Source organism: Eleginops maclovinus, chromosome 9 (assembly GCF_036324505.1).
Source record: "Eleginops maclovinus isolate JMC-PN-2008 ecotype Puerto Natales chromosome 9, JC_Emac_rtc_rv5, whole genome shotgun sequence".
NCBI classification, from domain to species: Eukaryota; Metazoa; Chordata; class Actinopteri; order Perciformes; family Eleginopidae; genus Eleginops; species Eleginops maclovinus.
Window position 1 is genome coordinate 17,803,833 of NC_086357.1, and position 23,253 is coordinate 17,827,085.

The following is a 23,253-nucleotide window of genomic DNA, read 5'->3' on the forward strand; positions in this document are numbered from 1 at the left end:
AAAGTTGACAAGGGGTCTTTAATTCAAGACAATTCAAACTTCAAGTCAAAGACGTGCTGCCTGTGTGAAGGAAAACTGGGCCCTACCTCTTTGATAAGCAGCTTGAAAACAGAAGGCACTTTCACTGCAATTTCATTCACTCCGAAGAACAGTCTCCTGACAAGAGGTGAAAGAGACATTAATGAGCAAAGTGTTGCACAGCAACAGCACCTTTTTATGAAAACATAACCACAGACACACACACGCACACAAACATAGAAATATGTTGGCTCTATAAAGTAAAAACCTATCTACAGTTAGTTTGTGCCACCTGTCCTTCAGACAGGTGATGTTACCTGTACTCCTGCTGGTTCCTGGTCAGGCCTGCACTGTGCTCCGAGTGGAGGGTGGAGCAGCTGACCTGCAAATCCTCCAGGCCGCTACAGGGTCATATCGGTCAAAGCAGGGGGGGCAAGGTCAAGACTTTTAATTACACATAATGGTACTAGCAATGCAACTCTAATATTTACTGCGATTGTAAAAGGTTAATTTATTTCTCTTTACAAGTTAAAACAGTTACAGATGAAGTTATTATTAATCTGCTTTCAATTTAGCTTCCTCTAAGGGAGGATTTCAGCAGCAGTAGCGCCTACAAACTGGAATTAAAAAATGGCCATAACATTTCTGTAGATGTCCAAAGAATGCTTACGTTAAAACATCAAAGTTCTGCACCTCGTCGCTCCAATAATACGTTGTGCTATGGAAGGTAAAGTAGCGGATCTGAGGGAAATACAAGAGGGAGGAGGAGGGAAAAGGGATACATGTTACTTTTACATGATTGCTTTTCACATACTTGTAAGCAATAAGCAAATGTGCATGGAAGAGAAGGGTAAGGCAGAATTCAGTTTCTTTGATTAACTGTGGAAAAAGTGTTTGGCAGCCAGTGTATGGTTTCCATCATTGGTGTGTTCAGCATGTGTGTAAACACTGCATACTGGGGAGAAGGGAGCCTACCTGTGTGGGCTGGTAGTCGGCATATATTCTGAAGAGCTCCTGATCGGGGTCGCAATCGGAGGGGTGGGTGGTGTGTCCGTTGGCCAGAGGGGGGGAGGAGAAGGGACAGGAGGGAGAGGAAGGGGAGGTGGTCTGGGTCTCCAGGCTGTGGAAGGGGTTCCTCCCCGGGGCCAGCATCACTCGTACCCTGGCCAGGAACCAGCGCCGGAACTCATCCTAGTCAGACAAAAACAAGCTAAGCTAGCTTGTTCTAATGGACTTTTTATTACAAATGTACCAAAAGACTTTTCTGCTGAACTTAGTTCATATAATATATTAACAGGAAATAAAAAGGCAAGCACATTCAAAAGAGACACAGCGAGAAAGGAATAACACAAATGCCACACATGGGTGTTATGAACACATGGTTTGACACATGGCAAATTATATGTGCTTTTCTGCTGGTGTGACTCTCAGTAGGAATCAGTCAGGCTCTATTTACTCTGCTTAGACAACATACAGCTCCGGAAAAAATTAAGAGACCATTCCACATTTTCCTTAATTCTCAATCTCGACATGTATGGCAGCCATTCCAGTGTCTGTTGATATCCAACACAGAGAAATGGTGTCAGTAGTTTATGGAATACAATAATAAAAATAAAATATCATGTAACTCAAAGACATACCAATGAATAGTGAAACCAGAAAAACTGATAATGCTGAAGTGGTCTCTTCATTTTTTCCAGGGCTGTACTATGTATATGTTGTATTCAGTCACAGCTTTAAAAGCTGAGGTTTAACTCTTCTGCCAAACCGCAAGATACTGTAATATTTAAAATAACAGATGTATGATAAAAATAATAAATCAATGAATGATGAATAAATAAAATGATAAATAAAACACGTGCAATTCCTAAAAGAGACCACTTATTTTCTACACAGCCTAAGCTCTTTTATACCAACACTTACATATCAGAAGGACTGAAACAAAAACAACAGAAATATCTAAGTATTTGTATGTTATTTCTAACTGTCGCAGCTGTGCATTCTACCTACCGTGGAGCGCATCAATACCACTTCGGCATCGCGGGCTGTGGTGCGGGTGCAGGTGGATTTGACGCACCACTCTGGCATCCAGTAGAGCAGCAGGAGGAGGAAGCCCCCTGTACACAGCACCCCGAGGCCCACGAGGGCCAGCCGCCAACGACACAGACGGTAGCCCTGCAGCTCCTATAGGGTGGAGGGAGAAGATGGGAGCAGTCTGATCAGTAAGAAAATCACTAATTCTCAAATTGTTACAAATGTAAAATGATATGGAGCACCGTACCATCTCCTCCTCTTCCCCTTTGTTGAGGACCTTCAGGTCTTCTTTCTCCATGCTGCACAACAGTTTGCCAAGCCCCTCCTTTAGTCACTGCAAATACAACAGACAAAATGTCAGAGTGGACGGTCTGGGAAAACATATTGGCTCATCAACCGCAAATCAAAACAGCGGCTCCACACGACAGACATCCAAAGCTGCGTCACAAGATGATAAGTGAGTTTTGTGTGGAAATGCTCGGTATTTCGTGTTTGATATCATGAAGCAAAGGAAAAACTCCAGATAATCATTTGCTTGTTTTTATTTGATGCAGTCATCTAAATCATGCATTCACTACAAATAACTCCATAGTTGAGGTTTAGGAGCTGAAAGGATTGAGGACCATCACTGTTCGCAATTAACATTAATTCTGGAATTAAAATCTAGTAGTACATCCATCCATACATAATTAATGTCCATGTCTTGTACAATAAGCCAACAACGTTGTTATCTTGACAAGCGTAGTCAACGTAAAAATATATTAATACAGTGTCCTTGTTTACACCGAACTGTTGGATTGACAGGTTGGTCATCAGTGGGTTCTGATAACACCTAGGCCCGGTGTTCACAGTCTATCATATCCAGGGGGGGTTACTGATACCTCCTCTCTCGTTCCATGCAGGCACCCATCTGTTAATGTATTTAAAACATTCACAAACTTTTCCCCATGCACACCCTACGCTATCTTTTGAATGGTTGTTGAAAGCACTTATCAATACTAAGTAATCTATTATACAAACCAAGTTATCTATTACCTACAGCAGATTGCATGCAGACAAGTGTCTTGTGATAAGAGAGAATCTCCTGTAAATAGAGGAAGAGTTAAGAGTCAAAGAGTCAATTGTCCACACAATGCAAGTGTCTGTCCACAAGAGAGCCAATTGGCTAAAGGTCGGAAAAATGTCTTATCCCACTATAAAAGTCTTTAAGCAGTGAAAATAAGTCCGTAGGTATATCAGAAACTAGTGAATGCATCGAACCAATCTTTCTCAAAGCCTTAGGAATGAGGAATCTATTCCAGTCTTTTGTTTTGCCTATATCTATGTGAATAACAAGCATACGTTTTCTAACAGACAAATACATGTTATAAGAAACAGAGTGAGAAGGGATCAATATGCTTTTTTTACCCACCAATTCCACTTATTTAACCAAAGTAGAACTCTTTAACGGTCTATGAAGAAAGAGCTATATCACAGGAGGGTATTAGCGTCTGAGGACACAAATTGCAGGAAGGCTGGCAAAGGTCAATAGTTCATTTGAGCACATGGGAACTGCTCAAACTACAAGAATGCACAGCACTTCACAGAGAGCTGCTAATTGTCCAAAACTTAAGTTCACTTCCAACAATTTTTAACCCACCCACACACAGAACAACTGAGTCATCACCCTATTCCCTCCTCCCAGTTGTTTCCAAGGAGCAGGCAGATAAGATGCCAAGGAGGGCACACTGTCTCTTTAAAAATGTATATTTAATGCTGCGCTTATGAAAACTCAGAAGAGCATCTACGACCAAAATATGTTTAATCTCTTACCAGTTGTGTTATAGACAAACTTTCTATTAACAAGCCTCATGCACAGTTTTATACAGGGAGATCCAGTGAATCTGAATGTGTGTGGGGGCAAATTGTGCAAGAGAGGTTAATTAGGCTACTGGCTTCAAGGTCAGGAGTTGCTAATCAATTAGGGACACTGTGGATTTCACTTGGGCTTCTGGGAGAAGTGGGGATATCTCAGCCAGGGCTTAAAACTGCCAACACTTCCTGGTTCTGGATGTTGTGTTTTTTTATTTAAATCAGTACAGTACAGAAAGTGTGGTTTTGGTGTTATTAATAGTGTCACATGAAGCCTCTCCTGTCCGTCCGTCCCTATTTGTTGACCTAGGGCAAGGTTCAGATACACCCACCAGATATATGCATGTATTGAATGCTAGGAATACTTTTTAAGTATTCAAATGTTGATAGCAGGATTGTGATCTTGTAAATATTGCTTTAGTTTTCCGGATGAATTCTGATCTAAAGCCAATATAAATGTACTAATGATTTGAATAAAGTTTGCAGCCATAAACATCATACAGACATTCATGCTATGAATAGAAACATGCAAATTCAGACAAAACGTTTTTCAGGGTTAGTTCCATCTAGGTAGTGTTACGATATGCCGATATTGACAATAACAGTAATAGTTTAAAAACTAAATATTGTTATCATGTTAATCATACATGTATAATTAAAGTTCTTTAATGATTTCAGTTCTGTAAGTATTCTTTAAATGCTGTAAAAATATTGGTGTTGTGAGATGTTTTGGCCATGACAATTGTGTAGTGTATTGCGACATCCCTACTTCCAAACTATTATATTATTATAATATATTCTGCCTTTCTGCCTGCTATAGTTCTCTGCCTTTACAGTACAACTGAACAAAAAATGCTGGCAGTAAGCACCAGTTTCCCTAATACATGTTTAAGAAAGTAAAGCTACATTCTCCATTGAGAAACAAAGGTCATTCTCTGAGCTGTGACTTTGATGTAAAGAAGAAAGAAATGCAAAAACCACACAAAGTGACACAAACACAGGGAGAGTAAGAACATACAGACCATGGTTTCCCCATGGACAGGTGCCCATAGGGTCACCCTGCTACAGCCCCAAGCTGAAACCCCCACTGATCCTGTACCACTGCCCCCCTCACTCTGATGTTAACTGCCAGCTACACCCAGGTGGACTTTTTCCCTGGCATACAGCGGGATATTTTGCTTAGGACCAAGCCCTTCCTAGTATTTTACAATAGCAGCCCCCCGGCCGGCACTATGCAGAGGGTGCAGTGCAACGAGAACAATCCCTCCCCAAAACCTGCTATGACTGGAAATACCTAGAGCAGTGCATCATGCACACACTCACTCTTTCACAAGATTGTTGTCCTGCCATGGTGATGCACAGAAAGCCCTCAAAAGGGTTTAAATGTACTAAGGTTATGGTTACTCTCACCAAAAAGTGTTACATAATCTGTTAAGTTTGAATCATTACAAAAAAGACAGAGGGTAGTGACCTTAGAAATCATTCAGTGTCCAATAATAACAGGCTCCAAACAGACAGGAGGCCAGAGTTGGCACTTTGTTGCAGAGGAGCCGGACATTGGAACCCTGTTTATGGCTTAGGTAGTGTTACACTTTAACTCACGTTGGAGACGGATACAATTATACTTTCATTTATTTGAGTTTGTGCTAAAGCGGCAGGATAGGGTACTGTCGCAAAACACGGCTGTAAGAAATGCAATCATAGTTTACATCACAGAAAAAATATGACTAAATAACATTTGTTGTTAAAACAGATAACAAGAAACAACCTTCCCTAGTCTTTTAAAATACTAAAATCCCAAATCCTTGAATGAACCCTCACATGCAACAGGACTGTCTGTTTAATTGTTCCTTTCAACAATGTTTAGACAGTAAGGATCGACTCTTCCAGGCTCCAGACGAAGCGTAATAAAAACAGGTTCGTAGTTGGTTCCTACCTTGAGAGCCAGGGACACGATGCCCCAGGCGGTTCTCCTCCCTGCAGTTAGCTTGCTCTCTCAACACAGCAACCTGGAACCCTGTGGGAAAAAAAACCACGAATGTAATTTACGAAGCACGGTTTTCCCAAACTTCTGTTATTTTGTCTAAATGAACTGTGATTTCGCTGGGAAGACACAAAACAGTAACATATCCCAAGGGGAAAAACAATAATGGTTGTGAGCTTCTGTAGAACAATTACCAGGTGATGTAATGGCACATTCCAAGGTGTTCTCTGGTTAACTGTGTTGAAAAGTATTTAATGTATGCACTTAGCAAGTCCTTTATCAAACAACTGAAAATCATTTGGTTGCACCCACAGGTAGCAACAAGTTCTTGTATTATTATTAAAAAAAGAAGTTTCTATATATGTCATTCAGAATATTATTATACTTGCAAACAACTACTTGCTATGTTAACAGTGGAGGAAGTGATCCTCAGCAGAGAATGAAGTCAAACTCTTGAGTTTGTGATACAATCTGAGCTTGTCTGGCATGCATGTAAGGGCATGCGAGGCCCTGTGTGTGTGTCCCACTGGCTAGCTTATTGCTGCTGCTCTTCGCGGGCTCATACAGCAGATAAAACTGATAGTGTGTCCAGACCCATGCGGCTTTGTTGCAGAAAGGTAACTGCCACTATCCGGTTCTCCCTTAGGTTTATTAACACTATTGGCTCTGTCAGGATTTTTGCTGACGTCCGCACTGTTGGCACAGTAAATTGCTATATGCTGGATTAGCCTTAGCTGAACTGAATATGCTTTGTATTTTAAATTGAGCCCTTAAATAGAAATGGGTGAAAAGTCTGAAATTAAGTCTGAAAACTGTCAGCATCATTAAATAACCCACAGGGCAGTTCAGGTACCAATACCAAGTCTGTGTACTATAGTAGATTTTTAGACACACTATACCCTGACCTGGACTATATCACACAAAAAGGGTCCAATTCTCTTCCTGTATTCCTGAAGACTTTTGGCCCTTCGTTTTATGTTTTATTCCTAGTAATTGTTTTGCACTTACTTCCCCTGTGAATTGTAAGATAATAAGCAATGCCTTAAGCAAATAATCATGGCCTCATACTGAAATAGCCGCAATATATGGAAGAACTGTCAGGTGATTCCTCCTGACTCACATCCACTCACAACAACTCTTGTTGTTTCTGTCCTTTCCCAATGCCAATGCCATAATATGATACATAATGATGACAGGAGAGACCACTGTAGTTACTGGGATATAGAGGACCCTCATGGGGCCTCTAACAGTCAGCATGACTTCACAGATATTTATAGAGTCCTCCAGCCCTTCCTAAAGCCACATTGTTGTCTCTCATTTGATTAGTCTGCTATTGTATTAATAAGCAATGCTGGCTTTGGAGAAAAGAAACATGAAGCAGCTGTTGTTCTTTTTCAAACTACAAGATTAAACATGACGATCATCAGAGTTCCTGTAAAGGTATTGTAAATTGTGAGTGCATGTTTATCAATTCTCAACAGAGGTCAAAACATGAACAGCTATGAGTTTAAAAGCAGATCTGATTCTATCATTAGGCACAGCTTTTATACAGACCAATCACATGTATTATGATATAATTAACTCTGGACAAATTATTTATTTATTTGAATGTACTATTGAGCTGTCTTGCTCCATATCATCAACTGCTTTCAACCAACAGTCAAACATTCATTATCATTTGCAAATCGAGCGTTGCCAGTGTTTTAACAGCTGTGGAATTAGTGAAACAACAAAAAAAATGGATTTCCAAAATAATTAAGTCTATTAAATTCTGAAAAATTACAGAAGCGCAAAATCACAAAAAACCCAGGTCAAGGATGGGTGACGTAAAAACAAAAATGACATTATGATATTACTGATAGTTTAACTTAGTCAAAAAGAGTCATGATACCCTCAACAGTAGCATAAACATACGGTCATGCTTCGCGTCCAATGCTTGCACGGTATGAGGGACGTAAAACAAAGTGTCTCAATATTGTTTCGCAACAAATATTATCAGTACAAATTTGATGTGAGGCTGAGCCTATTGTGGCAATAGGCACTTAACATGTATTTTACAATACACAGAAATTGAGAAAGGCAAAACTATACAAATAAATATCTCCAGTACAGCTGAGAGTGGACCTATTATCCTTTCCCTTTCTGTCCTCTTATTCAACACACCGACAGAAAGGAAAAAGTGAACAATGAGCCATGACCTAATGACACAAGTCTATAATTCATGGAAGCATTTGAAGGAAAAAGTGTTTTGTTGCCATCATGCTCCGAACTCAATGTGCTTTCTTTATCACTTCCCCTCCTACTCTCGGGGTATTATAGCCAAGCTTTGTTTCCCGTCAAGGGCCAATCAAGCTGTTTATCACTGTGACCACTGGCCTTACTAAGAATCTAGGAGTATCTGCCCTCCCTGGGGTCTGGACAACCAGGTTTAAGAACCAACCATCACTGATAACATCATTACTTTAACAATTGCATCTTAAAAGAATTGCCTAAAAAGAAAACATACATTTAAGAGCATTTATATTTAAATCTATTCATAGAGCACTCATATAGCAAGGCAACAACTACAACTTAAATAATCAGCAGAGTGAAAAAAACAACAGGAAGACAGAATTAAATTCTTTCTTGCTTCTAAAACTCCCAACTCAGTTCAAGCTTAACGAAGAATGATTTAGCTAGAAAAACTCACCAATAGATTCAGGAAACATCCACACCTCTTACTAATAATCCAAAGCACAAGCCTCAAAATTAATTGTAGTCAGGTATGTTTTGAGAGGACATACACCCACTTTAAAATCACAGCCAAGTGAGAAGAATGGCTGATCTAACGGGCTAATATGACCGATGCAGAGGAAAGGGGAGTTAACAGGGATGAGATCAGGGAGCAGAGGAGGACAAAAAAACAGATCTAAAGAGTCTGTATGTGAACTCCACTCCTGCGGAGGTAGAGCTGGGAAAACAGCAATAATCCTACAGATCAAAAGTTTTAAGTCAGACCACATGCTCTTGGATTAACATTGGCATTGCTTTACGTCAATGAAAAAGTGCTGATACCAATTTGAGAAAAATTCAAACACCATGTGTGAGAAATATTATTTTCAATAGGTTAAATTATTCAGTTTCTTTATTATTAAACGAAGTTGCTAATGTCAGATCTTTGCGCAAAAACTAGATGAAAGGTCAGATGAAGTTCGTAACAGTCATACATACTAGAAATAATGAATAAATACAATTCAAACCATTTCTCACCGCCTCAATAAAACACGCATCTTAACCATTTGATTCACCATCTAGCCCCACAAAAACATCAAGACAACCACTGTGTGACTCAGGGTGCAAGAAGTGTGTGGCTACGTCACAGTTGTAATGCCAGATGGATTAGTGGTGTCAATTCTAATGTTGTTGTCATCTCTTTTCTGATCCCATCATCATCATCATCAGAAGCATTTTAAGGAGAGAACAATTGAGAGCTGTGTCCTGATCTTTTTGTCAAACATTCTTAAAATAGCTTCTCATGTGTTTGAGCAGCAGTCAACAGTGTGGCACAAAAACTGCCAACGATGGTCCTCTATACATGATGTCAGCCAACAGCACCTGACAACCAAGAGCAAGTCATTCAGTTAGTTAAGACTTTCTTGGCTGCATCCCTGAAGACTAAAAGCTGATTTGTAAGGGATTAAAAGCTCCAATTGTAAGAGCCAGACTATGTAAAGAATTTGAAGCACTCAGTAAAATCTTTAATTCAATTATGAAAAAGGACTACCTGAGTAGCCGGACAGTGCCGATTAGCACTATGATTAAATCATCAAGGCAATTTCGATCAGTGTTGAACTCAGTCCATCTGCAATGCCCGATTTCCTCATCTAATTCCACAATTCTATTCCCAAGTTTGCGTTACGGTGTTCAATTTCACAGTTTTATTTTCAGTTCAAGTGATGGAGGCCGCTGGTTTGTCCTGGTGTTGTTGGAGGCAAACCACTAGACTGGCACTAGAAAGATATGTTTCTCTATCACGCTGCTGTGGGAATCCCAAACCAAACAGTGTTATGCTGCTGACAGGACTTTTACCATGTCAGGATATTTCTCACCTCCACTCTGAACCAACACTGGCAGGCCTTCCATCCCAGGCTGCTTTCTCAAAGCTCCCCTGTGAAAAGCCTTGAGGCATTGACTCAAAGGCCAGTGGAATATTGGCGCCTAAATGCGTCTTTGGACAAGTTCTCTCACAGATAGGAAGACATTTCAAAGGTGAAAAGGGCAAGTTCAATTCCTTGATTATAGGAATCCAAACACAAAAACAATAGGTGAAAGCTTTGCTGTTGACTGGCGGCTTTGGACTGTTTGGATTGTTAGATATGAATCCCGTCTCTTTACGTCTGTTAATTTGTCTATTGGTACTGGGTGGTTTTTGTCTGTTGTGTGTGTTTGTTTTACTGTAAAAGAAAAAATCAAAATAAAGTAAAAAAATTGTAATGGCCCAAGTAGTCCTAAAACAAACCCAAAGCATAAATACAGAGAGTTTGTCTAAGTTCCAATTTGGCAAATAACAAGTAGACTTAATTCTGATAAAGTAGGAGAGTTGCAGTGATTAGTTGATAATTATTAGATCAAATTGGGATTCAGTTGATGGTCTGCTTTACAAAAAGTCTGAAATGAGAGGACTCTTTACTCGCCAGTTAGCCTTATATCTGAATGCTGCAAACACGGCTAGAGTTTATCAATAATGCCGCCTCAAAAATATTGTAAATTCTACTTAGTAAGTATCGACCAACCAGTTTACAAGTTTCAGTTTATGTCATCCCTGTCATTATGTCGATCCTTACTCCAAGTGGATGTCCGTGCCATATTTGGAGATATAAAAAAATAAGCAGGTCTCTTTGAAGAAGTTAAATATTACATGTCACCTCTGAGATATAAAGGGTTTAGTGAAAGTTGCACCAGGGTAATTGTGTGAAGATTGTTCCTTTGGACCGCAAGAACCACAATAAAACACTATATGTGTAAATGTCATTGCTTCCACTCAAAGGTCACATTTTGATTAAAGCCACACACTAATTATTGAATTGAATTGTCTCTGTTAATGTATTCAGAACAGACAATAAATGCAACGGAAAACTGCAGGATACACAAATGAACCTGACCATTTTTATATTAATTAGTGTTGGCGATGACAAGCCAAATCCCTTTCCGGTACTTTGTTAACTGAAACGGGTTTGGTATGCCAGGTGTGCTGATATACACATAGACAGCATGCAGCCAAAGTAAGTAAAAATGACACTCCAAAAACAAATCCAAATCAACAACAGTTATATTACACAAGTATTTACAAAATAAGAACAACCTGTTCCCTTTGCGTTGCCCACACTTAAATCCTCACAAGGGTTGCCTGAAGTCAATTAAAACTCAATGGAAATAACTGTTGTATAGTTAAGAGTGAAGATTGTTTTAGAATAACTAAACCTGCCTCTAAGATGAAAGGTTACTGATAAGTCAATTGTCTTGTTAAATATGTAAACAATCCCTGCAAGAATACAAAAAGGGTACTGGATGTTCATTCAAAGTAAGGCCAATGACAACAAAATGGAAAGGCAAAAAGTGAAACGAGACAGCAATAAGGCTACAAAAAATGCATTGTTTTAAAAAGTCTACTAAGAGGCCTAACGAACCTTTGGATAAGCTACTGTAAAAGGATCAGAGATGTATGCATAGGACCCCGGTGCTTCTCCAGCCAAAGTTGAACATAACTCACATGATATCTCGGCTACCGTTAGAAGGCTTGTGGGATGTTCAGAAATAAAATGTTGTGAGAATGTCACAGTCAAGACCACAAATCAATTTGCTAATTTGTGGCAAGACACTCTTGGTTCCCATGGAATTTGACATTAAAAGTCTTTGAGGCCAGAAGTGCAAAACGAAGACCTGTACACAAGCCACATGGTGACGTTTTCACAATTTGTAAACATAATGCACATTTTCAAAATCCTTTGTTCTAATTTTAAAAATGTTGCTCCGTCATAATCTTTTCTATCCTAAATTAACTTCCAGTATACAGCTTTGATGCTACATTGGGATTTCTTCTTTTTGACCCTTTGCTGACTAGCTTTGACTTGCATGCATTCAGGTAGCTAGTCTATATAATGCAGCACCTAATAAACAGTGACAGCTGTCTCCTCATGACAAAAGGATGTGTGCACACTGTTAAGGTTCCACAAATACAGTGTATTCCTCTTTCTCTATTCTCAATTAACCTGCAGGATTTTCCTGAGGCAAGAGGGAAAGAGATAAAAAGGCATTTCTTGAAGAGGGAGTGATCAATGCATGAAAAAAAAAACAGTGTTTCAAGACATTTACATAGTTTGCTTAGGTTTCATACAGTTTGATTTACATTTTGGAGAGCAGTGTCAATACTTTTGCTGTTGCAAAAGTATGTCCAAGGAAGGATCAGATTTATGCTTTTGAATTAAATGAACTCTCAAAAGAGATGATGTTGTCAAGTGTTTATTTTCATGGTAAAACAAGGACATAGTACTTACAAGCAGTGTTTGGTTTTTCAAATGACATGATCTTATTACCTGAATTCCTGGCAAATGTTTACTATAAGATGGTTTCCCTGTGTATGGTACATCATTGACTGTAATATCATTACAGACTTTGTTTTATTATAACTGCTTCCAAAAGAAGCCTGTCGTTAAAGACACTGACACATTACAGCTGTTTCCCTTCAACAATTACTCATCACCCATATCCTTCTCCATCTGACATTCCCTGTGAGAACATGTGTCATTCCCTTTTTTCCTATGTCGTTTCAGGGTCTCCGTTAAATAATAAAAAAAGAACTAACTGCCTACAATAAATGAGAAGTAAGTCCAGTAACTGTTAGCAACAACCCCCCAACGGAAGAACACTCAGTCTTAAGCCAATTAGGACCAAGAAACACTCTTACAATCACCGCTGTGTCATGTGTTACTGTCATATATCTACGTTGTAAGAAAATGTGTGTTTTATCTTTCACTATGTAATATTTGCGACAGACCTGATAACACTGATTAGCGATTATGCTGACAACCACCCATGGCTTCAAGACATCGTTGGCTAGATGGCTAACGTTAGCCGTTATCCATTGTTAGCCTGCTGCTTAATACTACTCTAACAAGCTCCACATGTTTTTCCCTGCTTATTTTCCTTTCAGTTTCAGAACCTCTTTAAGATGAATAGAGTTATAATATGAAGACAGGCCAGATTTTCCGGAAACGCATCAGCTAGCGTTAGCTTTTCCCCTCCAACTGCAGCTAGCCACATGGGTGATGATGACAGCGATGAAGGCAAATATATTCTGAGACACACTCACCCAGAACCACCGGGACACTCTGAAGATCACCTCCGAGTCATGGTGAGACGAGAGGAGCTGTTATCTGAAGGAAAACGTCGTTGAAGATAAAGAGGGACTAGGTTTAGTAGAAAAATGTTGTCGCAACAGCCGGGCTACAGAGCGGAGGGCTGCTGTGTTGACAGCTCAGTGGGACAGACTGAGTACTACAACCGTGATGAACTGGCCTGAACTGGCTGTCTGACGGCAGGAAGTGACTTCACTGGGGGGAACAAGGTGGAGAGCGCAACCGTCACCATGTAGTAAATGTCATTACAGCAGTAAGAGGGAAGCGTTTTGTATTCACTTGAGAAAAGATCAATGCACGAAACATAAGGTTGCGTGGCTTTGCTGATTTCTGAGCGACATAGTGTTAAAGTCTGTGTGTGTAGCTAGCACATGGTGTGATGTCATGGCCTAAAGTGTGGAGCCATGTGTTGATAGACCACATAAGAGCAATTTGTTTTGAATATATAAAAGTTATTCTGGGTGATTTAAGGATATTTAACCCAAATACAAGTTTATATTGCTTTTTGATCATGCTTAAGTGATTTTGAGGTAGATAATTACGATAGTTCACAATCACCCAATCGCAGTTCATGTTGCAACTTTCCCCAGGTTGAGGTTGCACATCTGACCTTTTTCCATCCAAATGTATATTGTGAACAATGTGTCTGATATATTCATCTTGGTCGCATACTAACACTGGTAAGGTAACAATGAAGGTATTATTTATTCTTTGTATGATCAGTGACAAAAATAATACATTTACCATTTTTTCCAATTTTTCCAATATTAAAATAAATTCAAGGAAGGCTAGATTACCAAATGTGCAAAGCAGGCATTAGCTCTAAGTGCAAATACTTGAGTAGGCTATTTATTGAAGTGTCAAAATAGTGGAGTCCCCCTTTTACAAAAGTCTTACTCAACTTATAATCTAAGTATTCAGTAACAACTTAAGTATTTGTTAATTCTTTCTATTTATTGCTCGCACATTCACTGCAACCATTCAGTATTTTGTGTCACTCCTGAACATTTCCCTCTCTCCCTGCTCCCCCGTGTGAGGTGAACAAAATGTCCTGCGGGCTCAAATCATCCAAGGTCTTCCATGTCCTCTTCAGTGAGGCGATCAGTGACGCATGGGCCAAGAAAAACAGAAAAGGCTGTTCCCCACTGCAGCTTCAGATGTGCTAATCCATCCTCTTCATCACTTCTGCAAACAGAATTCCATCTTTTAATGTTGGACACTCAGTTTGTTTTCCTTTGGCCCAGTCTCAAAGGGACAATGATGAAGCCCAGAGATAGAGCAATGCTAGCTCAGCACTCATCATGACATCAGACAGCTTAGTACAAACATGCACATTTTAGTTTATTGAAACTGTTTGGAAATTTACAGATAAGTCTTTTTTTTAAGGTCCATTTCCATGCAGGTTAATAGCTTAAGTTTTTAACCAAAAAGATTAAACTTTTACAAAATATTGACCCAAGTGAAGTTGAGGAAACATCTTTTGCAATCTGAGTTCCAGTTAAACAGCCACTATGTGAGTAATCATTGATCTTATTCTGCATTTTAGATGCCAGGCTTCTTACCCGAGCTGCACACATGTGATACATTCCTATCCATTATCAACACTACATTGGCCTAAGCAGCAGGATGCATCGCAAGGCATTTCTATGAGGGCTGAGTAATCACATCCCAAATGAATTAAAACAAAAATAAATATGTTTGAAGCACTGAATTAGTTTAGGAGGTCAAAGGTATTTCCACTAGCAGTAAGGGTGTACAGTATGATTAAATCATCACAATATTTAAAGGGATTTCATGATATGTATACAAAACCACAGAATGAAGACCTGATCTGCAAAAAAAAAAAAAAAAACTCCTGTTTCAAATCATTAACGTAATCATTCACAAAAACTGATAGAACAATATGAAATCATACCATCTTGACCCTAGGGAGGTGTTCCAGGCACGTCCAGCTGGGAAGAGACCGAGGGGTAGACCTAGGACCAGGTGGAGGGATTATATCTCTTCGCTGGCCTGGGAGCGCCTTGGAATTCCCCAGTCAGAGCTGGTTGATGTGGCCAGGGAAAGGAAAATTTGGGGCTCTCTGCTGGAGCTGTTACCTCCGCGACCCTGACGGAAAAGATGGATGGATGGATGGACCATCTTGACATAGATAACCATAAGTAAACAATATTATTGAACTATCTCCCAGCCCAACCTATCATGTCATATCTACACACCAAACAAGCATTGAGTGACATTAATTTCTTTAACTGATTTCAGCAATTGCTGTTAAACTTCATTAGTTGTTTCCCAGTCATTTGTCTGAGACAAATGACTGGGCATATCACAAAGGCATATCACTTTGGGAAATGTAACAGGGAGGAGTAAAATGTGCTCCATAACTTTGCTCTAATCTGTGTATTGTTCTGTTATCAGTTTTAGGAAGTCCCTTCAGTTAAAAATGGCCTGGTCTGTTGCTCCAGCATCATCGTCTAAAGACCAAGAGCAGGCAGATGGAGCTCTGAGGGATGATGGAGAGGACGGGGGAGCCATGGCCGTCTAGTCTGGTGCCTATCTGCTCTGAGGGGCCTTTTCCCAGTCCAGCCCTGATACCCCGGGGCGACTAGCAAAATACAGGATATGACCCAATAACCCTGCAAGGCAGCAGGGTCGCAATATTGTTTTATTAGGGAAATACTTTTTCTCAGTTCTCAGAAGGCTTTATGAATGTTGTCAAGACAGAGCTTTGACTAAGTTAAGCCACAAGCTTTAGTTAAAGGTAAAGTTATAGCTATATTTAAGAGACAATACAGCACAATGCAAAATCCCCAACCACATGACCTGCAATTTTAATCATCATTTACCAACAGTGGGTATGTTCAGTTGATGAGAAATGTATCGTTTATTTCACACACATCAGCTAAAGTAAAACAAGACAGATAACAGGTCATTGTCCACACTTTTTATTTCCCCTTAAATAAATGCGTCAGATGTGTTTCACATTAGTAACTGATAATGAAATTATTATTTTGTCAAAGTTGCATATCATTCTCATTTCTACAAGACGGACATTTCTGTGGGAATCCAAACATGGCACAGGTGCAGAAGTTAAAGGGTTTGGGGTTTGTTGGCCTTTCTTGAGTCTGAAACTCTTCTCCCTCCTGTTGATTTACTGTTGATTCTCTCCACGGGGGATTTGCCTCTTCAAAATCCCACTGAAAAATACAGACCAGTCAAAATATTATGATGGAGAATTCAAGATGAAGCATTATGATGTGTCATATTTTACAATGGTTAGATAAGACTCATCATACCTTGGAAGCGTACTAACCACCCCTGTAGCTATTCATGTGCAATTAAATCTTGTGCTGCAAAACATAAATAAATGGATAGGTTTTTATTTGCGTAGCTATCAGACTGCTCTTTATAACAGGGAATTGAAAGCTACCAGACACTATTGACCAAAACACTATTGACAAAAACACAAATCTTTCACCAAAAAGGCAATCTGACAGCAAGTATTAAAGCAGGATAATATTCTAAATAGGGCTCATTATGTAGTTTTTTTTCAAAAGGCCATTTAATTTTCTTTAATTATGGCTATAATATGTTTGCTGCTGCACCCATCCACATCAGCACATTATTTAGCTTTTTTGCCTGTCCTCCTGTCTGATCCTCTAAGCTGGGAGTGTGTGGACTTTCAGCTATTGTATGTTATACACAGACTATAGACAGGTACCTCAAACAACCCATACATCCAAACTATCCCTTTGGGGCCTCAACAGTGATACTTTTTTGGTAACAGATCATGTCTCATAGTAGTTTGAGAGTAGTTCGCTCACACCATCTCTGTATGCAAGCTGCGAATACATTCCATTAGGCACTTATTTGTCTTGCTTTATCATTTCTGGAGTACATAAATACTTGTGGTTACTTCAGATCCAGATCCTTAACCCATTTAATACTGTTCATTTGTAATGTCAGAGGTCCTTTTTCATGACTCATGTTGTGTAAGAGCATCAGTAAAATGTCAAGAATGCAAAATGCCTAAACTTGCTCACACACAGAGTTAGATCCTGGCCAGCAGGCATCACACGGGAGTCCATAAACATCTCCCAAAATAGCTGCGAGGGTAACACTGGCCCCCTATAGACAAGCAACTATTTTGCACCACTTCCTAGGCAGACAGGCCCAACCCAGTGCTGGTCTTTAATCAAATATCCTTTACAGGAGAACAATTGGGCCACAAAGCAAATCTCAAACAATTCTCTTACCCTTGCTGTACCCCTCAGCACTCCCCCCCCTTTCCCCTCACCTCCACCTCAGCGCAAAACTGGCGCTCAGCAGAAATGTACAAGAAAACACACGGCACAATAGACAATTCACGCTGTTGGGCGCAGTGAACTCTGACTGCTCTCTGTATGCATAAAGCACACTGCAGAAACTTGTGTGTGGTTTTAGCATGATCTGCAATTATGTTGATTTCATGAGAAGCAGACAACTTTTTTATTCATGTTATCTGTATTTACATCTAAAGTTGTTCCCTAGCACTTGATCTGTTCTTTCTGTCCACGGCTGGCTTTTTTACAGTTGGATGACCTCTGCATTTTATGTAGTGGAAAAGTTCTTCAAACAAATATAAAGCGGCAGTTTTCAAAGAGCAGATTTGGATTCATCTGTAGTTTTGTGTTGGAGATTACACATTAGACACTGTGGAAATCAACTTTCCATTAAATCACCAAGTAAACAGCTTCTGTTAATAATAACCAGCAAGTGGAAAACTTGCCAGAAAGGGAGGGGTCAATCTATGAATGTACCAGTTGTCTTTGTTTTGAAAAACCTCAGACTAGTGATTTGTTTGCCACTGATCAGAAAAGATTAGCATTATATCAGGAGTTTACAGATTTGGTATTATAGCCTTGCAGACTAATGTAAGCTGCACCCAAAACAATGATTATTTAGAAGCTCCTGAATTTTTCCGGGAAACAAACCTCCACCATCGTGAGAGTTTAGATTACATTAAGGTGCAGAGGAGGAGTTTTCATACAGCCAGATACAGCTGCCACATACAACATAACCACATAATACAAAAACCTTTGTTAAAGACCTCTTACTTCTCTTAAATGTACTAAGGTTATTTGCGTCATTTACTTTTTCCTGTTTTGTAAATGGTATCAAGATGCAATTGTTTGCCCTGACACCATTTGCCTTTGTTTCTGATTAAATTACATCCTCCAATCTTGGTTTTCCAAAGCAGAACAGTAGGGGAGTTTCTCTTGTGGCTTGAGTGCCTGAAAAAGAACAGCCAGTAATTTCACCCTCCCTGCAAACTCAAACTTTGCCTTCTAAAAGAGTGGAGTTTGGGTAAATGTGAGCTGTCGTCTATATCAAGTCAGATTTGTTGCAGAAATTATACACAGAAGAATAAATCCACTTTCTTCCCCCTTTACTTCAAATCTCCATTGAAACACATACTGTGCTTTTCACAAATATACACTTATGCCCACAAACCCTCACACACACAGAAACGGGTCTCTCCAAAGAGTTGGACACATCAATCCAACAATAGTATGCTGACTGTTGCTGTCTAACAAGAACCCCTGATGACTGTCTGACTCACTTCCCTCAGTCACATGTGAAAGCACAAAGCTTGATGTCCAGCAACACAAGCTGCTGACCTCCCCTGACAGTTACGTCTTATTATGACTAACCACTTGACGTTTCACTTGCTCATGAAATTAATTAGGCATTTAATCTAATGTTATTTTATCTAATCTAATCTCAATTGGACAGCCCTTAAATAGCTACTAAAAGTATCTAGGGCAACCCTTTTAGTAGGCCAATAACGATGTTTTGACTTTAACCTCTTCTTGAACTTCCGGGCTGTGCTTTGCATAAGCCCATATAAAAAGGCAATAAAATAAACAGATTCATCAATAACGGCAATAGCGATATTGCACAGCATTTGAACACCCTGCTGTATTCATTTATGCTGTCACAGTAGTCATGCAACACACAGTATTACTAATTGTTGTCGCCCCCCAGTGGCACATAATGATAATTACACTTAAAAGCTTGGGTCTGAGTTTCTAAAGGTTTTCAGCATCCACAATTGCTGAAATATTGCAGAAATATTATAAATGTAACACTGTACATTTGACATTGTTTTCACAAGTGTACCTTTTGAAAACAGGAAATAATAATAAAATAATAATAATAATAATAATAATAATAATAATAATAATAATAATAATAATAATAATAATAATAATAATGGGTGAAATATTACAGGCAGAACATTTAATCAGAGGGTTTCAACTTTGCTTATGCAGTTGCTGGCTACAGTGTCAGTGTTAGTATTTTGCAATTCTTTTAGACCTGTGCTCTGACTGAATAGCTTAAGTTTGTAAGAAGATGTCATGCTGCTCACCAACATGGCTACACAGGGTTCCAACCCACCTCCAGGTCAGAGCTGACTGGGGAAGAGTCACAAGATGTACCTGAGGAGCAGAAACTGTCGCCCCCGATCACTCGCAGTGTCCTGTTGAGAGGCAGGTCCTTCACCTCGGACAACGTCACTTTCTGCAGGCAGGTCTGCAAAACAAAAAGAAACATATTCCACTGCAAGAATGACCTGTGATGGAGGTGCAAAACATATGCAGTGGGCTGGGAGTCTGTTCCACAGCAGATTATTCGCTTACTTTTTCTGCAGGTTGAAGAGTGACATCCATATAACGGCCCATCTCAATCATCTTCTGAACAGTTTTTGTCTTTGAATAAAGTTGTAGAGAATCATTCTCAAACCAGAAAACAGCATTGGCATTGATTTTATGAAACTGACTCAAAACTTGTGTTCGACTTTTATGCACATTCGAGATGGAACATCCACACAATTAATGAGTGTAGTGGCACAATTAGTAGAATACAATATTGTCATTGTTTATATAAAACAATCAGTTAAATATTTATGTACTAAGTAAGTCTTGTAATGTTGTTAAACATACTTTTGTCCTTCCTGAAAAATGAACGTGCTGTTTTCTTTGTGTCTTCATGACAGCGTTATCCTCAGTGTGGATGCCTGAGCCTCCTAAAAGGCTCTCTCTGTCTGGAGAAAAATGTACAAGCTGCCGTATCGTTCCTCTCTTCCACAAGTGGATGACAAGTATCTGAAGTTAGATTTAAGGTCAACAGAACCCACCTGGTTGAAAATCACTTCAATTCACATACATTAAAGCAATTCAAGACATCATTTATACTACATCTCACTAACTGTAGTGCATTTATTCCCCAGATATCTAACAGTGTGGGCAGTAACGTTTTATTGGAGATTTATCTAAATGTTCTTTTTCTATTTAGTTATGGTGTCTATCACTGCTTTTGCTTCAAAAATGACCAGAGAAAGTTCAGAACTTGGAAAAGCTGAGTAAATATTGTGAATCCAACCAGAAACCATCTGCAATGTTGTGGCCAATGTCCTGGTTAAAACCTTTTCAGGAGTGTTTCTCTGGTGTGTAGCCATAAACAGAACCTTTTTGCACATGTCTGCACATTTCTGCATAATCCTACGGCTTCCAACTTCTTTTATAAAGTTATTTTATATGTGTGTTCTATTCTATATTGATGATTATTGTACAGTGCTCTTTTACTTTTATAGATTTGTTTATCGATTTTTCCTTTGTACGTGAAAACCTACAGACTGATAGTAAGCAAGTAGGATGCTATCACACTTCGATTTATGAGGATACAAGAAGGTCCAGGGTGAAGCAGCATATTGCCGACAGCAGCCAAGGCATGACCCTTAAAAGAAACCCAAACTGAGTGCTGTAGAGGAGTATGACCGTAGCATACAGGGCACCAGCCATTGAGCACAGCAGCCCAGAGAAGATGTGGGCACAGGTCAACATCTCTCCTCTGTACTAAAGGGAGAACGTTTAAGAGAGATTTAACACTGGGACAATTTTCTGAATGCAAGAGAAAGAAATGCTCTGACACCTTGTGTACTGTCACTTACTGTTCTACAGAGTGCAGGGAACCTGGAGGTACAGGCGATGACAAAAGACAGCAGGCCAAGTATGTAACCCAGGATTTCAGTGTTGTCCTGATGAGACAGTTTTAGGTTATAATTTGTAAAAAAAAAAAAAACAATACAAGGTAAAGATAGTGTGAGTAAAAGGTAAATGTTAATTGTAAAATTAATAAACTGGCAATGTGTTCAGTACATTCTTCCAGTCACTACAACTGTTAACGTATTTGTCTATGGAACTAGACTAGTGCTCCAACAATTGTGTATTGCTATTGCAAAATTGTTTAAGTAATCTTTCATGCGAAAATGGAAGAAACTGCCCCCTTAATATCAGATTGATGCCACGTTTGTCAGTTTAAATCATAATAAAGTAAATACATCTTGTTTTGGACTGACAAAACAAGACATTTTTATAACATTACATTATATTTGAGAAACTAGATTGACATGTTTCACAATTTCACAACAAATAAGTTGCAACCACAACTAGCCAGCATGGTGGGATGTGCTTACTTGGAAGGTGGCATGCATCAGTCTCCTGCCGCTAAGATGCCCGTCTACAGAGTCGGGGACCCTAGACTTCAGAAAACCACCAGCAACCACCATCAGTACACACACTGCCAGGAGGTGCTGCCTCCTCCGCCCCCTTATCATCCTCAGCCTCTTCTCTGAGAGAGAACATAGGCACAAAAGGAGATGTTTGCATTTGGTCTCAATTGTAACACTCGGTCTATTCATGTCTTTGGTTATCTGTAGAGTGTCTCTGATAAGTCTCCTAACTGTTTTGCCTAAAATGTGTGGGCCTGGGTACTTATACTACCTTACTCCATTCTGTTTGAATGGTGAACAGTGTCTGGGAATTATAAAGTTTGCATTATTGTTGCGATAAGGTAATTCTCTTTGCGTACCTGCCTTTGAGTTCCAACATAGGAGCACAGGTAAGCAGCAAGAAATACAACTGACAGCATCCATAGAAGCCGCAAAAGCACCCAACAAAATCTAAAAGAGGGAGCAAAAGAGAAAGAAAGTATAAACCAATACATGAAAAAGATCATGATACGGTAACTTGACAATTTTACCTGAATATAAAGCTGCCTGGACAGAATGGCTCCACTTGTGCTACACAGGTTACCGAGGAGGCTGTAAAGGAAAATGATGGTTTCTCCCGGATTTCGCACACGAAATGTGCACCTCTGATATACGAGCCTTAAAAAGTTAACACGGTTTTAGTGGTAGAACCTTTGAACATTACAATAACTAGAACAAATGCAAGCATTACTTACAGAATGCATGATAGCAGTAAAAGCAGCGCAGATAGAGAGCTCAGACCGATGGGGACGCAAAGTTTGTCAGCGGCACGAGAGAAACAGGTGGTGACTGCATCGACGCAAAATTCAACCAAATTAAAAAGAAACAAGTTTGGATTCCCTCCGGACTGGCCATCTAGGGTCAATATACGCGGTTCCATATTAATTACAAATATGTTTACGTCTTGTGTTACTAGAAAACAACTAATTCATGCAGCACCTGTGCAGCCATGCAGCCCAGCGCACAGGAGCACAGTGGCCGGTTTATTTTAGGGAGGAGCTCACCTGAGATTTATTTTGAAACTGTACATCAGAATGTCCTGATATTATCTGAGTGGCTAGTTGGGGTGGTAGTCAATTATAGTTAATTTTATTATTTTGTACATATTTCTGAATTTAAGCTCCAGTATGTATGAATATTTTAGGTATATTTTTAGGTAAGTTTAAGGTAGTTGTTATTGACAAGTAAGAGTAAGCGCTTTTATTTTGAAGGCAGTTTTTACAGGCCTCTACCGTAATGCATAGGATATACGCGCACCGGGGCTGACTTGACCTGTTTTCCGAAGTGGAGGCTGGCTTGACTGCAGTTGGAAAAGTACCTACAGCAGTCTCACTTTTGAAGGTCAATATTAAACTAATGAATCCATTAAAAAAATAAAC

At 39.5% G+C, this 23,253-nt stretch overlaps 2 protein-coding genes across 9 annotated transcripts in view; both read right to left on the bottom strand.

The window, feature by feature from the left end:
* The window catches only part of atp13a3 (ATPase 13A3), a 29,778-nt gene extending 16,258 nt beyond the window's left edge, over positions 1 to 13,520 (bottom strand). Inside the window, exons 1-8 of one of the 2 annotated variants that reach the window (XM_063890913.1) lie at positions 13,236 to 13,520; positions 5,840 to 5,920; positions 2,300 to 2,386; positions 2,029 to 2,202; positions 994 to 1,209; positions 689 to 759; positions 336 to 419; positions 87 to 156 (exon numbers count right to left, since the gene is read on the bottom strand). In XM_063890913.1, coding sequence (XP_063746983.1) covers positions 87 to 156; positions 336 to 419; positions 689 to 759; positions 994 to 1,209; positions 2,029 to 2,202; positions 2,300 to 2,350 — 666 coding nt within the window. In that variant the 5' untranslated portion in view covers positions 2,351 to 2,386; positions 5,840 to 5,920; positions 13,236 to 13,520. The remainder of the gene's footprint in view (positions 1 to 86; positions 157 to 335; positions 420 to 688; positions 760 to 993; positions 1,210 to 2,028; positions 2,203 to 2,299; positions 2,387 to 5,839; positions 5,921 to 13,235) is intronic. The other variant, XM_063890912.1, reaches the window with a different exon arrangement.
* Positions 13,521 to 16,210: 2,690 nt separating this feature from the next.
* Positions 16,211 to 22,843, bottom strand: tmem44 (transmembrane protein 44). Of its 7 annotated transcripts, none has more exons than XM_063890917.1 (11): positions 22,570 to 22,843; positions 22,366 to 22,492; positions 22,195 to 22,285; positions 21,800 to 21,954; positions 21,275 to 21,361; positions 21,009 to 21,179; positions 20,268 to 20,429; positions 19,965 to 20,033; positions 19,764 to 19,857; positions 16,578 to 16,631; positions 16,330 to 16,478 (listed from the first exon to the last, which is right to left on the bottom strand). In XM_063890917.1, the coding sequence occupies exons 1-10, from the start codon at positions 22,752 to 22,754 to the stop codon at positions 16,606 to 16,608; spliced, it is 1,167 nt and encodes a 388-aa protein (XP_063746987.1). In that variant the 5' UTR covers positions 22,755 to 22,843; the 3' UTR covers positions 16,330 to 16,478; positions 16,578 to 16,605. The 7 variants fall into 7 exon arrangements, 6 of the variants coding, with proteins under 6 accessions (XP_063746984.1, XP_063746989.1, XP_063746987.1 ...); XM_063890916.1 differs by having other exon boundaries at positions 19,723 to 19,857; XR_010166409.1 differs by having other exon boundaries at positions 16,389 to 16,478; positions 19,694 to 19,857.
* Between the last annotated feature and the right edge of the window lie 410 nt (positions 22,844 to 23,253).

What these genes read in the sequence shown, in the direction of transcription:
- tmem44 (XM_063890914.1), bottom strand. Translation starts at nt 22,754, where the DNA reads ATGGAACCGCGTATATTGACCCTAGATGGCCAGTCCGGAGGGAATCCA. An exon ending in TCCCTGCACTCTGTAGAACA is followed by an intron (nt 21,180 to 21,274) that starts GTAAGTGACAGT and finishes TTCTCCCTTTAG; the next exon opens with TACAGAGGAGAGATGTTGAC. An exon ending in ATTTTTCAGGAAGGACAAAA is followed by an intron (nt 20,034 to 20,267) that starts GTATGTTTAACA and finishes CTTTATTCAAAG; the next exon opens with ACAAAAACTGTTCAGAAGAT.